The sequence below is a fragment of the Somniosus microcephalus genome, unplaced genomic scaffold (genome assembly GCF_052327205.1).
Source record: "Somniosus microcephalus isolate GS21.2 unplaced genomic scaffold, FLI_Smic_1.0 unresolved_chr2, whole genome shotgun sequence".
NCBI lineage: Eukaryota > Metazoa > Chordata > Chondrichthyes > Squaliformes > Somniosidae > Somniosus > Somniosus microcephalus.
Genome location: NW_028225180.1, coordinates 8,982,136 through 8,997,103, shown reverse-complemented (window position 1 = coordinate 8,997,103; position 14,968 = coordinate 8,982,136). Strand labels below are relative to the sequence as shown.

At 50.1% G+C, this 14,968-nt stretch overlaps 1 protein-coding gene across 1 annotated transcript in view; it reads right to left on the bottom strand.

Annotated features, from left to right (window-relative positions):
- Positions 1-681: 681 nt before the first annotated feature.
- LOC147092078 (calcium-binding protein 2-like) overlaps positions 682-14,968 on the bottom strand; it is a 79,190-nt gene continuing 64,903 nt past the window's right edge. The window contains exons 2-4 of the mRNA XM_085976421.1: positions 10,680-10,710; positions 4,598-4,732; positions 682-857 (exon numbers count right to left, since the gene is read on the bottom strand). Coding sequence (XP_085832547.1) covers positions 682-857; positions 4,598-4,732; positions 10,680-10,710 — 342 coding nt within the window. The remainder of the gene's footprint in view (positions 858-4,597; positions 4,733-10,679; positions 10,711-14,968) is intronic.

Genomic DNA, 14,968 nt, shown 5'->3' with positions numbered 1-14,968 from the left:
CCTCTTGTCCTTCCCTCCTCCTCCACCTCCCTCCTCCCTCCATTCCTCCCTCATCCGCCCCCTCACCCTTCTCCCTCCCTCCTTCCTCCACTCTCCCCTCCCCCTCCCCTCCTCACACCTCCTCCCCAACCCTCCTCCTCCCCTCCCCTCCTGTTCCTTCTCCCTCCTCCCCATCCCCTCCTCCTCCCCTCATCCACCCCTCCTCCTCTTCCCCTCTCCTCCCTTTTCCTACTCCTCCCCTTCTCCTCTCCTCCCTCCTACCTCCTCCCTCCTCTTCTCCTTCTCCTCCTCCCCTCTGCCTTCCCTCCCCTACTCCTCCCCTCCTCCTCCTCTCATCCTCCTCTTCCCTCCTGCCCTCCTCCTTGCCTGCCCTCCTCCTCCACCCCTCATCCCTACCCCTCCTCCTCCCCTCTCATCCTCCTCCCCTCCTCCCTCCTCCCTCTCCCCTCCCCTCCACCCTCCTCCTCCCCTCCTCTTCCCCTCCTCCTCCTCCTCCCTCCGTCTCCTCCTCCTTCTCTTCTCTCTCCTTATCCCACTCCCTCTCCCGCTCCCTCCCTCCTCCCCTCCCCTCACTCCTCCCCTCCCCCCCCCCTGTTGTAATGCAGGAAACGCGGCAGCCAATGTGCGCACAGCAAGCTCCCTCCCTGGATGGTGAGGTTCTAACTCTACGAACACTCGGAATTATTGAGCACTCGTTGCGAGCATGTGATTGGCGTCCCATCGCCAGGCCGACTGGGCAGCACTCACCTCCCTGAAGGCGCTGCGCAGTTCCTTCATTCCGATCATGTCCCCCGTCTCCGCCAGCAGCTTCGGAGCCATCAGCTCCAGGAAATCTTCAAAGTCAACGCGGCCACCAGCTGAGAAAGAGAGAGGGAGAGAGAGAGAGAGAGAGAGCGAGAAAGAGTGAGAGTAAGAGAGAGAGAGAGAGGGAGAGTGAGACAGAGAGAGGGAGAGAGAGAGAGAAAGAGGGAGAGTGAGAGAGAGAGGGAGAGTGAGACAGCGAGAGGAGAGAGAGGGAGAGAGAAAGAGGGAGAGTGAGAGTGAGAGAGAGAGGGAGAGTGAGACAGAGAGAGAGAGAGAGAGAGGGAGACAGGGAGAGTGAGACAGAGAGAGAGAGAGAGGGAGACAGGGAGACAGAGAGAGGGAGAGCGAGACAGGGAGAGAGAGGGAGACAAAGAGAGGGAGAGAGAGACAGAGAGAGAGAGAGAGGGAGCGAGAGAGAGAGGGAGGCAGAGAGAGCGAGACAGAGAGAGAGGGAGATAAAGAGAGAGAGAGGGAGAGTGAGACAGAGATAGAGAGAGACAGAGAGAGGGGGAGAGAGAGAGGGAGCGAGAGAGAGAGGGAGAGACAGAGAGAGGGAGGAAGAGAGGGAGACAGGGAGAGAGAGAGAGAGAGAGAGACAGATAGAGGGAGAGAGAGACAGAGTGAGAGAGACAGAGAGAGGGAGAGAGAGAGACAGAGATAGAGAGGGAGACAGAGAGAGCGAGAGAGAAAGAGGGGAATAGAGCCAGGGAGAGACAGAGGGAGAGACAGAGAGAGCGAGAGAGAAAGAGGGGAATAGAGCCAGGGAGAGAGAGACGGAGAGAGGGAGAGAGACAGAGAGAGAGTCAGACAGAGGGAGAGACAGAAAGAGAGACAGCGAGAGATTGAGGGAGAGATAGAGAGACAGAGAGATACAGATTGAGAGAGATAGATACATAGAGAGAGATAGAGACAGAGAGAGGGAGAGATAGAGAGCGAGATAGAGCAAGCCAAAGAGACAGATAGATAAAGACAGAGATAGAGAGACAGAGAGAGAGACAGAGAAATAGAGAGAGGCAGAGATTGAGACAGAGTGAGAGATAGAGAGACAGACAGAGAGAGAGAAACACAGGTTAAGGAGGAGAATGAGTTAAGTCCGGTTGTTTTGTGACAGTGTTTGGTAAGCAGCAATGTGTGGCAGGTGATTCCCTGATCTTGCAATGAAGCCTCATCCCTCAGCACCAGTGCAGACCTTGTGCTGCCAACTCTCTGGAACAGAGGCAGGAGCCCACCATCTCCTTACTCAGAGAGGAAGAGCGTGAGCGACAGAGAGCCGGGGTATTTTTCCCAGTTTCCTGCTTTGGGTAGAAGGTCCTCTCTCTGATGGGACACAGGGTCACGCTGCAGGTCACGCTATGAACTTTCACCCACTAGAAACAGGGATCAGATCCAGTCCTAGACACACTGTCAGGGTAATGTAGAGGGAGCTCTACACTGTATCTAACCCGTGCTGTACCTGCCCTGGGAGCGCTCGATGCTGACACTGGGTATAAAGTGGGGGACACACTGTCAGGGTAATGTAGAGGGAGCTCTACACTGTATCTAACCCGTGCTGTACCTGCCCTGGGAGTGCTCGATGCTGACACTGGGTATAAAGTGGGGGACACACTGTCAGGGTAATGTAGAGGGAGCTCTACACTGTATCTAACCCGTGCTGTACCTGCCCTGGGAGCACTCGATGCTGACACTGGGTATAAAGTGGGGACACACTGTCAGGGTAATGTAGAGGGAGCTCTACACTGTATCTAACCCGTGCTGTACCTGCCCTGGGAGCGCTCGATGCTGACACTGGGTATAAAGTGGGGAGACACTGTCAGGGTAATGTAGAGGGAGCTCTACACTGTATCTAACCCATGCTGTACCTGCCCTGGGAGCGCTCGATGCTGACACTGGGTATAAAGTGGGGGACACACTGTCAGGGTAATGTAGAGGGAGCTCTACACTGTATCTAACCCATGCTGTACCTGCCCTGGGAGCGCTCGATGCTGACACTGGGTATAAAGTGGCGACACACTGTCAGGGTAATGTAGAGGGAGCTCTACACTGTATCTAACCCGTGCTGTACCTGCCCTGGGTGCGCTCGATGCTGACACTGGGTATAAAGTGGCGACACACTGTCAGGGTAATGTAGAGGGAGCTCTACACTGTATCTAACCCGTGCTGTACCTGCCCTGGGAGCGCTCGATGCTGACACTGGGTATAAAGTGGGGACACACTGTCAGGGTAATGTAGAGGGAGCTCTACACTGTACCTAACCCATGCTGTACCTGCCCTGGGAGCGCTCGATGCTGACACTGGGTATAAAGTGGGGACACACTGTCAGGGTAATGTAGAGGGAGCTCTACACTGTATCTAACCTGTGCTGTACCTGCCCTGGGAGCACTCAATGCTGACACTGGATATAAAGTGGGGACACACTGTCAGGGTAATGTAGAGGGAGCTCTACACTGTATCTAACCCGTGCTGTACCTGCCCTGGGAGCGCTCGATGCTGACACTGGGTATAAAGTGGGGACACACTGTCAGGGTAATTTAGAGGGAGCTCTACACTGTATCTAACCCGTGCTGTACCTGCCCTGGGAGCGCTCGATGCTGACACTGGGTATAAAGTGGGGACACACTGTCAGGGTAATGTAGAGGGAGCTCTACACTGTATCTAACCCGTGCTGTACCTGCCCCGGGAGTGCTCGATGCTGACACTGGGTATAAAGTGGGGACACACTGTCAGGGTAATGTAGAGGGAGCTCTACACCGTATCTAACCCGTGCTGTACCTGCCCTGGGAGCGCTCGATGCTGACACTGGGTATAAAGTGGGGACACACTGTCAGGGTAATGTAGAGGGAGCTCTACACTGTATCTAACCCGTGCTGTACCTGCCCTGGGAGCGCTCGATGCTGACACTGGGTATAAAGTGGGGACACACTGTCAGGGTAATGTAGAGGGAGCTCTACACTGTATCTAACCCGTGCTGTACCTGCCCTGGGAGTGCTCGATGCTGACACTGGGTATAAAGTGGGGACACACTGTCAGGGTAATGTAGAGGGAGCTCTACACTGTATCTAACCCATGCTGTACCTGCCCTGGGAGCGCTCGATGCTGACACTGGGTATAAAGTGGGGGACACACTGTCAGGGTAATGTAGAGGGAGCTCTACACTGTATCTAACCCGTGCTGTACCTGCCCTGGGAGCGCTCGATGCCGACACTGGGTATAAAGTGGGGGACACACTGTCAGGGTAATGTAGAGGGAGCTCTACACTGTATCAAGCCCGGGCTGTACCTGCCCTGGGAGCGCTCGATGCTGACACTGGGTATAAAGTGGGGGACACACTGTCAGGGTAATGTAGAGGGAGCTCTACACTGTATCTAACCCGTGCTGTACCTGCCCTGGGAGCGCTCGATGCTGACACTGGGTATAAAGTGGGGACACACTGTCAGGGTAATGTAGAGGGAGCTCTACACTGTATCTAACCCGTGCTGTACCTGCCCTGGGAGCGCTCGATGCTGACACTGGGTATAAAGCGGGGGATACACTGTCAGGGTAATGTAGAGGGAGCTCTACACTGTATCTAACCCGTGCTGTACCTGCCCTGGGAGCGCTCGATGCTGACACTGGGTATAAAGCAGGGGACACACTGTTAGGGTAATGTAGAGGGAGCTCTACACTGTATCTAACCCGTGCTGTACCTGCCCTGGGAGCGCTCGATGCTGACACTGGGTATAAAGCAGGGGACACACTGTTAGGGTAATGTAGAGGGAGCTCTACACTGTATCTAAACAGAAAGATTGTAACTCACGAATAATCTGGGAAAGTTCGATGAGTTCCATCTCGGTTGGCATGTATCCCATAGTCCTCATGCAGTTCCCGAGGTCCTTGCAGTTAATGAAACCATCCTTATCCTTGTCAAACTCCTTAAAAGCGTCTCTCAGTTCTGGAAGTATTCAATATCGGAATGGTTGCAGTAAAAACTCTGTCCTTTCTGCTAGACAATTCCTATCCATGTATCGTTCTCATTACAGAAGTATGTCCCACACCCTGACTGCTGCAGCTTTGAATCGAGGTCTTGTCACTTCAACAACCCCACCCGCCCCTGCACCCCCCACTCGCATTAACAAACTTACTCCCACTTTGTAACTTCATTGTGGGATCCGACACCATCACTATCCCAAAAAACCTGCCCCCAAAAAGATTTTCCTACCCTTTATCTTCAATGATCAAAGGGAATGGGTTTGGGTCCATTGGTATTCTGTACAATGGGAGTAAATGGGAAGAAGTTTGGGTCCATTGGGATTCTGTACAATGGGAGTGAATGGCAAGCGGTTTGGTCCATTGGGATTCTGTACAATGAGAGTGAATGGGAACGGGTTTGGGTCCATTGGGATTCTGTACAATGGGAGTGAATGGGAAGGGGATTGGTCCATTGGGATTCTGTACAATGGGAGTGAATGGGAAGGGATTTGGTCCATTGGGATTCTGTACAATGGGAGTGAATGGGAAGGGATTTGGTTCCATTGGGATTCCGTACAATGGGAGTGAATGGGAAGAAATTTGGGTCCATTGGAATTGTGCACAATGGGAGTGAATGGGAAGTGGTTTGGGTCCATTGGGATTCTGTACAATGGGAGTGAATTGGGAGAGGTTTGGTCCATTGGGATTCTGTACAATGGGAGTGAATGGGAAGGGGTTTGGTCCATTGGGATTGTGTACAATGGGAGTGAATGGGAAGGTTTGGGTCCATTGGGATTCTGTACAATGGGAATGAATGGGAAGGGTTTGGTCCATTGGGATACTGTACAATGGGAGTGAATGGGAAGGGGATTGGCCCATTGGGATTCTGTACAATGGGAGTGAATGGGAAGGGGTTTGGTCCATTGGGATTGTGTACAATGGGAGTGAATGGGAAGGGGTTTGGGTTCATTGGGATTCTGTACAATTTAAGTGAATGGGAAGGAATTTGGGTCCATTGGGATTGTGTACAATGGGAGTGAATGGGAAGGGGATTGGTCCATTGGGATTCTGTACAATGGGAGTGAATGGGAAGGGGTTTGGGTCCATTGGGATCCTGTACAATTTAAGTGAATGGGAAGGAATTTGGGTCCATTGAGATTCTGTACAATGGGAATGAATGGGAAGGGTTTGGTCCATTGGGATTCTGTACAATGGGAATGAATGGGAAGGGGATTGGTCCATTGGGATTCTGTACAATGGGAGTGAATGTGAAGGGGTTTGGGTCCATTGGGACTCTGTACAATGGGAGTGAATGGGAAGGGGTTTGGGTCCATTGGGATCCTGTACAATGGGAGTGAATGGGAAGGGGTTTGGTCCATTGGGATTCTGTACAATTTAAGTGAATGGGAAGGGATTTGGGTCCATTGAGAATCTGTACAATGGGAGTGAATGGGAAGGGGTTTGGTTCATTGGGATTCTGTACAATGGGAGTGAATGGGAAGGGGTTTGGGTCCATTGGGATCCTGTACAATTTAAGTGAATGGGAAGGGGTTTGGGTCCATTGGGATTCTGTAAAATGGGAGTGAATGGGAAGGGGTTTGGTTCATTGGGATTCTGTACAATGGGAGTGAATGGGAAGGGGTTTGGGTCCATTGGGATCCTGTACAATTTAAATGAATGGGAAGGGGTTTGGGGCCATTGGGATTCAGTACAATGGGAATGAATGGGAAGGGTTTGATCCATTGGGATTCTGTACAATGGGAGTGAATGGGAAGGGGATTGGTCCATTGGGATTCTGTACAATGGGAGTGAATGGGAAAGGATTTGGTCCATTGGGATTCTGTACAATGGGAGTGAATGGGAAGGGTTTGGTCCATTGGGATTCCGTACAATGGGAGTGAATGGGAAGTGGTTTGGTCCATTGGGATTGTGTACAATGGGAGTGAATGGGAAGTGGATTGGTCCATTGGGATTCTGTACAATGGGAGTGAATGGGACAGGATTTGGTCCATTGGGATTCTGTACAATGGGAGTGAATGGGAAGGGGTTTGGGTCCATTGGGATCCTGTACAATTTAAGTGAATGGGAAGGGATTTGGTCCATTGGGATTCTGTACAATGGGAATGAATGGGAAGGGTTTGGTCCATTGGGATTCTGTACAATGGGAGTGAATGGGAAGGGATTGGTCCATTGGGATTCTGTACAATGGGAGTGAATGGGAAGGGATTGGTCCATTGGGATTCTGTACAATGGGAGTGAATGGGAAGGGGTTTGGGTCCATTGGGGTTCTGTACAATGGGAGTGAATGGGAAGGGGTTTGGGTCCATTGGGATTCTGTACAATGGGAATGAATGGAAAGGGTTTGGTCCATTGGGATTCTGTACAATGGGAGTTAATGGGAAGGGTTTGGTCCATTGGGATTCTGTGGAATGGGAGTGAATGGGAAGGGGTTTGGGTCCATTGGGATTCTGTACAATGGGATTGAATGGGAAGGGATTTGGTTCCATTGGGATTCCGTACAATGGGAGTGAATGGGAAGAAATTTGGGTTCATTGGAATTGTGTACAATGGGAGTGAATGGGAAGTGGTTTGGGTCCATTGGGAATGGGAAGAGGGAAGGGATTTGGGTCCATTGGGATTCTGTACAATGGGAGTGAATAGGAAGGGATTTGGTTCCATTGGGATTCCATACAATGGGAGTGAATGGGAAGGGGTTTGGGTCCATTGGGATTCTGTACAATGGGAGTGAATGGGAAGGGGTTTGGTCCATTGGGATTGTGTACAATGGGAGTGAATGGGAAGGGGTTTGGTCCATTAGGATTGTGTACAATGGGAGTGAATGGGAAGAGGTTTGGTCCATTGGGATTGTGTACAATGGGAGTGAATGGGAAGGGGTTTGGGTCCATTGGGATTCTGTACAATGGGAGTGAATGGAATGGATATGGTCCATTGGGATTCTGTACAATGGGGGTGAATGGGAAGGGGTTTGGGTCCATTGGGATTGTGTACAATGGGAGTGAATGGGATGGGTATGGTCCATTGGGATTCTGTACAATGGGAGTGAATGGGAAGGGGGTTGGGTCCATTGGGATTATGTACAATAGGAGTGAATGGGAAGGGGTTGGTCCATTGGGATTCTGTACAATGGGAGTGAATGGGAAAGGATTTGGTCCATTGGGATTCTGTACAATGGGAGTGAATGGGAAGGGTTTGGTCCATTGGGATTCCGTACAATGGGAGTGAATGGGAAGTGGTTTGGTCCATTGGGATTGTGTACAATGGGAGTGAATGGGAAGGGGATTGGTCCATTGGGATTCTGTACAATGGGAGTGAATGGGACAGGATTTGGTCCATTGGGATTCTGTACAATGGGAGTGAATGGGAAGGGGTTTGGGTCCATTGGGATCCTGTACAATTTAAGTGAATGGGAAGGGATTTGGTCCATTGGGATTCTGTACAATGGGAATGAATGGGAAGGGTTTGGTCCATTGGGATTCTGTACAATGGGAGTGAATGGGAAGGGATTGGTCCATTGGGATTCTGTACAATGGGAGTGAATGGGAAGGGGTTTGGGTCCATTGGGATTCTGTACAATGGGAGTGAATGGGAAGGGGTTTGGTCCATTGGGGTTCTGTACAATGGGAGTGAATGGGAAGGGGTTTGGGTCCATTGGGATTCTGTACAATGGGAATGAATGGGAAGGGTTTGGTCCATTGGGATTCTGTACAATGGGAGTTAATGGGAAGGGTTTGGTCCATTGGGATTCTGTGGAATGGGAGTGAATGGGAAGGGGTTTGGGTCCATTGGGATTCTGTACAATGGGAGTGAATGGGAAGGGATTTGGTTCCATTGGGATTCCGTACAATGGGAGTGAATGGGAAGAAATTTGTGTCCATTGGAATTGTGTGCAATGGGAGTGAATGGGAAGTGGTTTGGGTCCATTGGGAATGGGAAGAGGGAAGGGATTTGGGTCCATTGGGATTCTGTACAATGGGAGTGAATAGGAAGGGATTTGGTTCCATTGGGATTCCATACAATGGGAGTGAATGGGAAGGGGTTTGGGTCCATTGGGATTCTGTACAATGGGAGTGAATGGGAAGGGGTTTGGTCCATTGGGATTGTGTACAATGGGAGTGAATGGGAAGGGGTTTGGTCCATTAGGATTGTGTACAATGGGAGTGAATGGGAAGAGGTTTGGTCCATTGGGATTGTGTACAATGGGAGTGAATGGGAAGGGGTTTGGGTCCATTGGGATTCTGTACAATGGGAGTGAATGGGATGGATATGGTCCATTGGGATTCTGTACAATGGGAGTGAATGGGAAGGGGTTTGGGTCCATTGGGATTGTGTACAATGGGAGTGAATGGGATGGGTATGGTCCATTGGGATTCTGTACAATGGGAGTGAATGGGAAGGGGTTTGGGTCCATTGGGATTATGTACAATAGGAGTGAATGGGAAGGGGTTGGTCCATTGGCAGTCTGTACAATGGGAGTGAATGGGAAGGGTTTGGTCCATTGGGATTCTGTGGAATGGGAGTGAATGGGAAGGGGTTTGGGTCCATTGGGATTCTGTACAATGGGAGTGAATGGGAAGGGATTTGGTTCCATTGGGATTCCGTACAATGGGAGTGAATGGGAAGAAATTTGGGTCCATTGGAATTGTGTACAATGGGAGTGAATGGGAAGTGGTTTGGGTCCATTGGGATTCTGTACAATGGGAGTGTATGGGAAGGGGTTTGGTCCATTGGGATTCTGTACAATGGGAGTGAATGGGAAGGGGTTTGGTCCATTGGGATTGTGTACAATGGGAGTGAATGGGAAGAGGTTTGGGTCCATTGGGAATGGGAAGAGGGAAGGGATTTGGGTCCATTGGGATTCTGTACAATGGGAGTGAATAGGAAGGGATTTGGTTCCATTGGGATTCCATACAATGGGAGTGAATGGGAAGGGGTTTGGGTCCATTGGGTTTCTGTACAATGGGAGTGAATGGGTAGGGGTTTGGGTCCATTAGGATTGTGTACAATGGGAGTGAATGGGAAGGGGTTTGGTCCATTGGGATTGTGTACAATGGGAGTGAATGGGAAGGGGTTTGGGTCCATTGGGATTCTGTACAATGGGAGTGAATGGGATGGATATGGTCCATTGGGATTCTGTACAATGGGAGTGAATGGGAAGGGGTTTGGGTCCATTGGGATTGTGTACAATGGGAGTCAATGGGATGGGTATGGTCCATTGGGATTCTGTACAATGGGAGTGAATGGGAAGGGGTTTGGTTCCATTGGGATTATGTACAATAGGAGTGAATGGGAAGGGGTTGGTCCATTGGTAGTCGGTACAATGGGAGTGAATGGGAAGGGTTTGGTCCATTGGGATTCTGTGGAATGGGAGTGAATGGGAAGGGGTTTGTGTCTATTGGGATTGTGTACAATGGGAGAGAATGGGAAGGGGGGTAGGTATGGGATTGTGTACAATGGAAGTGAATGGGAAGGGGTTTGGACCATTGGGATTCTGTAAAATGGGAGTGAATGGGAAGGGGGTTGGTCCATTGGGATTGCGTACAATGGGAGTGACTGGGAAGAGGTTTGGGTCCATTGGGATTCTGTACAATGGAAGTGAATGGGAAAGGGTTTGGGTCCATTGGGATTGTGTATAATGGGAGTGAATGGGAAGGGGTTTGGTCTATTGGGTTTCTATACAATGGGAGTGAATGGGAAGGGTTTGCTCCATTAGGATTCTGTACAATGGGAGTGAATGGGAAGGGGGTTGGTCCATTGGGATTGTGTTTAGTGGAAGTGAATGGAAGGGGATTGGGTGCATTGGGATTGTGTACAATGGGAGTGAATGGGAAGGGCTTTCTTCCACTGGGATTCTGTACAATTGGACAATTGTCTAAGTTACGCTCACAATATTTTATATTTCTTGAACTCACCTTCAATCTCCTCTGGTCCCATTTCCCGGTCCTAAAGAGAGAGACAATGTTGTTTAATCTTTCCAGGCAGCATAAATGAGGCATTAAGTGATCTGAAATGATAGAACAGGAATGCCCTGTATTCCTAACCATGTACCCCACACCCCTCACTGTAACACACTGATACACCAACACCCCTCACTGTAACACTCTGATATACCCCACACCCCTCACAGTAACACTCTGATATACCCCACACCCCTCACTGTAACAGTCTGATATACCCCACACCCCTCACTGTAACACTCTGATATACGCCACACTCCTCACTGTAACACTCTGATATACCCCACACCCCTCACTGTTACACTCTGATAGACCCCACACCCCTCACTGTAACACTCTGATATACCCCACACCCCTCACTGTAACACTCTGATATACCCCACACCCCTCACTGTAACACACTGATACATCCCACACTCCTCACTGTAACACACTGATACACCCACACCCCTCACTGTAACACTCTGATATACCCCACACCCCTCACTGTAACACTCTGATATACCCCACACCCCTCACAGTAACACTCTGATATACCCCACACCCCTCACTGTAACACTCTGATACACCCACACCCCTCACAGTAACACTCTGATATACCCCACACCCCTCACTGTAACAGTCTGATATACCCCACACCCCTCACTGTAACAGTCTGATATACCCCACACCCCTCACTGTAACACTCTGATATACGCCACACTCCTCACTGTAACACTCTGATATACCCCACACCCCTCACTGTAACACTCTGATATACCCCACACCCCTCACTGTAACATTCTGATATACCCCACACCCCTCACAGTAACACTGATATACCCCACACCCCTCACTGTAACACTCTGATATACTCCACACCCCTCACTGTTACACTCTGATAGACCCCACACCCCTCACTGTAACACTCTGATATACCCCACACCCCTCACTATAACACTCTGATATACCCCACACTCCTCACTGTAACACTCTGATACATCCCACACTCCTCACTGTAACACACTGATACACCCACACCCCTCAGTGTAACACTCTGATATACCCCACACCCCTCACTGTAACACTCTGATATACCCCACACCCTTCACTGTAACACTCTGATATACCCCACACCCCTCACTGTAACAGTCTGATATACCCCACACCCCTCACTGTAACACTCTGATATACCCCACACCGCTCACTGTAACACTCTGATATACCCCACACCCCTCACTGTAACACTCTGATATACCCCACACCCCTCACTGTAACACTCTGATATACCCCACACTCCTCACTGTAACACTCTGATATACCCCACACTACTCACTGTAACACACTGATACACCCACACCCCTCACTGTAACACACTGATATACCACACACCCCTCACTGTAACACTCTGATATACCCCACACCCCTCACTGTAACACTCTGATATACCCCACACCCCTCACTGTAACACTCTGATATACCCCACACTCCTCACTGTAACACTCTGATATACCCCACACTCCTCACTGTAACACACTGATACACCCACACCCCTCACTGTAACACACTGATATACCACACACCCCTCACTGTAACACCCTGATATACCCCACACCCGTCACTGTAACACTCTGATATACCCCACACCCCTCACTGTAACACACTGATATAGCCCACACTCCTCACTGTAACACACTGATACACCCACACCCCTCACTGTAACACTCTGATATACCACACACCCCTCACTGTAACACTCTGATATACCCCACACCCCTCACTGTAACACTCTGATATACCCCACACCCCTCACTGTAACACTCTGATATACCCCACATCCCTCACTGTAACACTCTGATATACCCCACACTCCTGACTGTAACACTATTATATACCCCACACCCCTCCCTGTTACACTCTGATATACACCACACCCCTCACTGTAACACTTTGATATACCCACACCCCTCACTGTAACACTCTGATATACCCCACACTCCTCACTGTAACACACTAATACACCCACACCCCTCACTGTAACACTCTGATATACCCCACACCCCTCACTGTAACACTCTGATATACCCCACACTCCTCACTGTAACACACTGATACACCCACACCCCTTACTGCAACACACTGATATACCACACACCCCTCACTGTAACACTCTGATATACCCCACACCCGTCACTGTAACACTCTGATATACCCCACACCCCTCACTATAACACTCTGATATACCCCACACCCCTCACTGTAACACTCTGATATACCCCACACCCGTCACTGTAACACTCTGATATACCCCACACCCGTCACTGTAACACTCTGATATACCCCACACCCCTCACTGTAACACACTGATATACCCCACACTCCTCACTGTAACACACTGATACACCCACACCCCTCACTGTAACACTCTGATATACCACACACCCCTCACTGTAACACTCTGATATAACCCACACCCCTCACAGTAACACTCTGATATACCCCACACCCCTCACTGTAACACTCTGATATACACCACACCCCTCACTGTAACACACTGATATACCCAACACCCCTCACTGTAACACTCTGATATACCCCACACCCCTCACTGTAACACTCTGATATATCCAACACCCCTCACAGTAACACACTGATATACCCCACACACCTCACTGTAACACTCTGATATACCCCACACCCCTCACTGTAACACACTGATATACTCCACACTCCTCACTGTAACACACTGATGCACCCACACCCCTCACTGTAACACACTGATATACCCCACACCCCTCACTATAACACTCTGATATACCCCACACCCCTCACTGTAACACTCTGATATACCCCACACCCCTCACTGTAACACACTGATATACCCCACACCCCACACTGTAACACTGTGATATGCCCCACACTCCTCACTGTAACACTCTGATATACCCCACACCCCTCACTGTAACACACTGATATACCACACACCCCTCACTGTAACACTCTGATATACCCCACACCCCACACTGTAACACTCTGATATACCCCACACTCCTCACTGTAACACTCTGATATACCCCACACCCCTCACTGGAACACACTGATATACCATACACCCCTCAATGTAACACTCTGATATACTCCACACCCCTCACTATAACACCCTGATATACCCCACACCCCTCACTGTAACACTCTGGTATACCGCACACCCCTCACTGTAACACTCTGATATACCGCACACCCCTCACTGTAACACACTGATATACCCCACACTCCTCACTGTAACACACTGATACACCCACACCGCTCACTGTAACACTCTGAAATACCACACACCCCTCACTGTAACACTCTGATATACCCCACACCCCTCACTGTAACACTCTGATATACCCCACACCCCTCACTGTAACACACTGATATACCCCACACCCCTCACTGTAACACACTGATATACCCCACACCCCTCACTGTAACACTCTGATATACCCCACACCCCTCATTGTAACACACTGCTATACCCCACACCCCTCACTGTAACACTCTGATATACCCCACACCCCTCAATGTAACACTCTGATATACCCCACACCCCTCACTGTAACACACTGATATACCCCACACCCCTCACTGTAACACTCTGATATACCCCACACCCCTCACTGTAACACACTGATATACCCCACACTCCTCACTGTAACACACTGATACACCCACACCCCTCACTGTAACACACTGATATACCGCACACCCCTCACTATAACACTCTGATATACCCCACACCCCTCACTGTAACACTCTGATATACCCCACACCCCTCACTGTAACACACTGATATACCCCACACCCCTCACTGTAACACTCTGATATGCCCCACACTCCTCACTGTAACACTCTGATACACCCCACACCCCTCACTGTAACTCACTGATATACCACACACCCCTCACTGTAACACTCTGATATACCCCACACTCCTCACTGTAACACACTGATACACCCACACCCCTTACTGTAACACTCTGATATACCCCACATCCCTCACTGTAACACTCTGATATACCCCACACTCGTCACTGTAACACTCTGATATACCCCACACCCTTCACTGTAACACTCTGACATACCCCACATCCCTCACTGTAACACTCAGATATACCCCACACTCGTCACTGTAACACTCTGATATACCCCACACCCCTCCCTGTTACACTCTGATATACCCCACACCACTCACTGTAACACTCTGATATACCCCACACCCC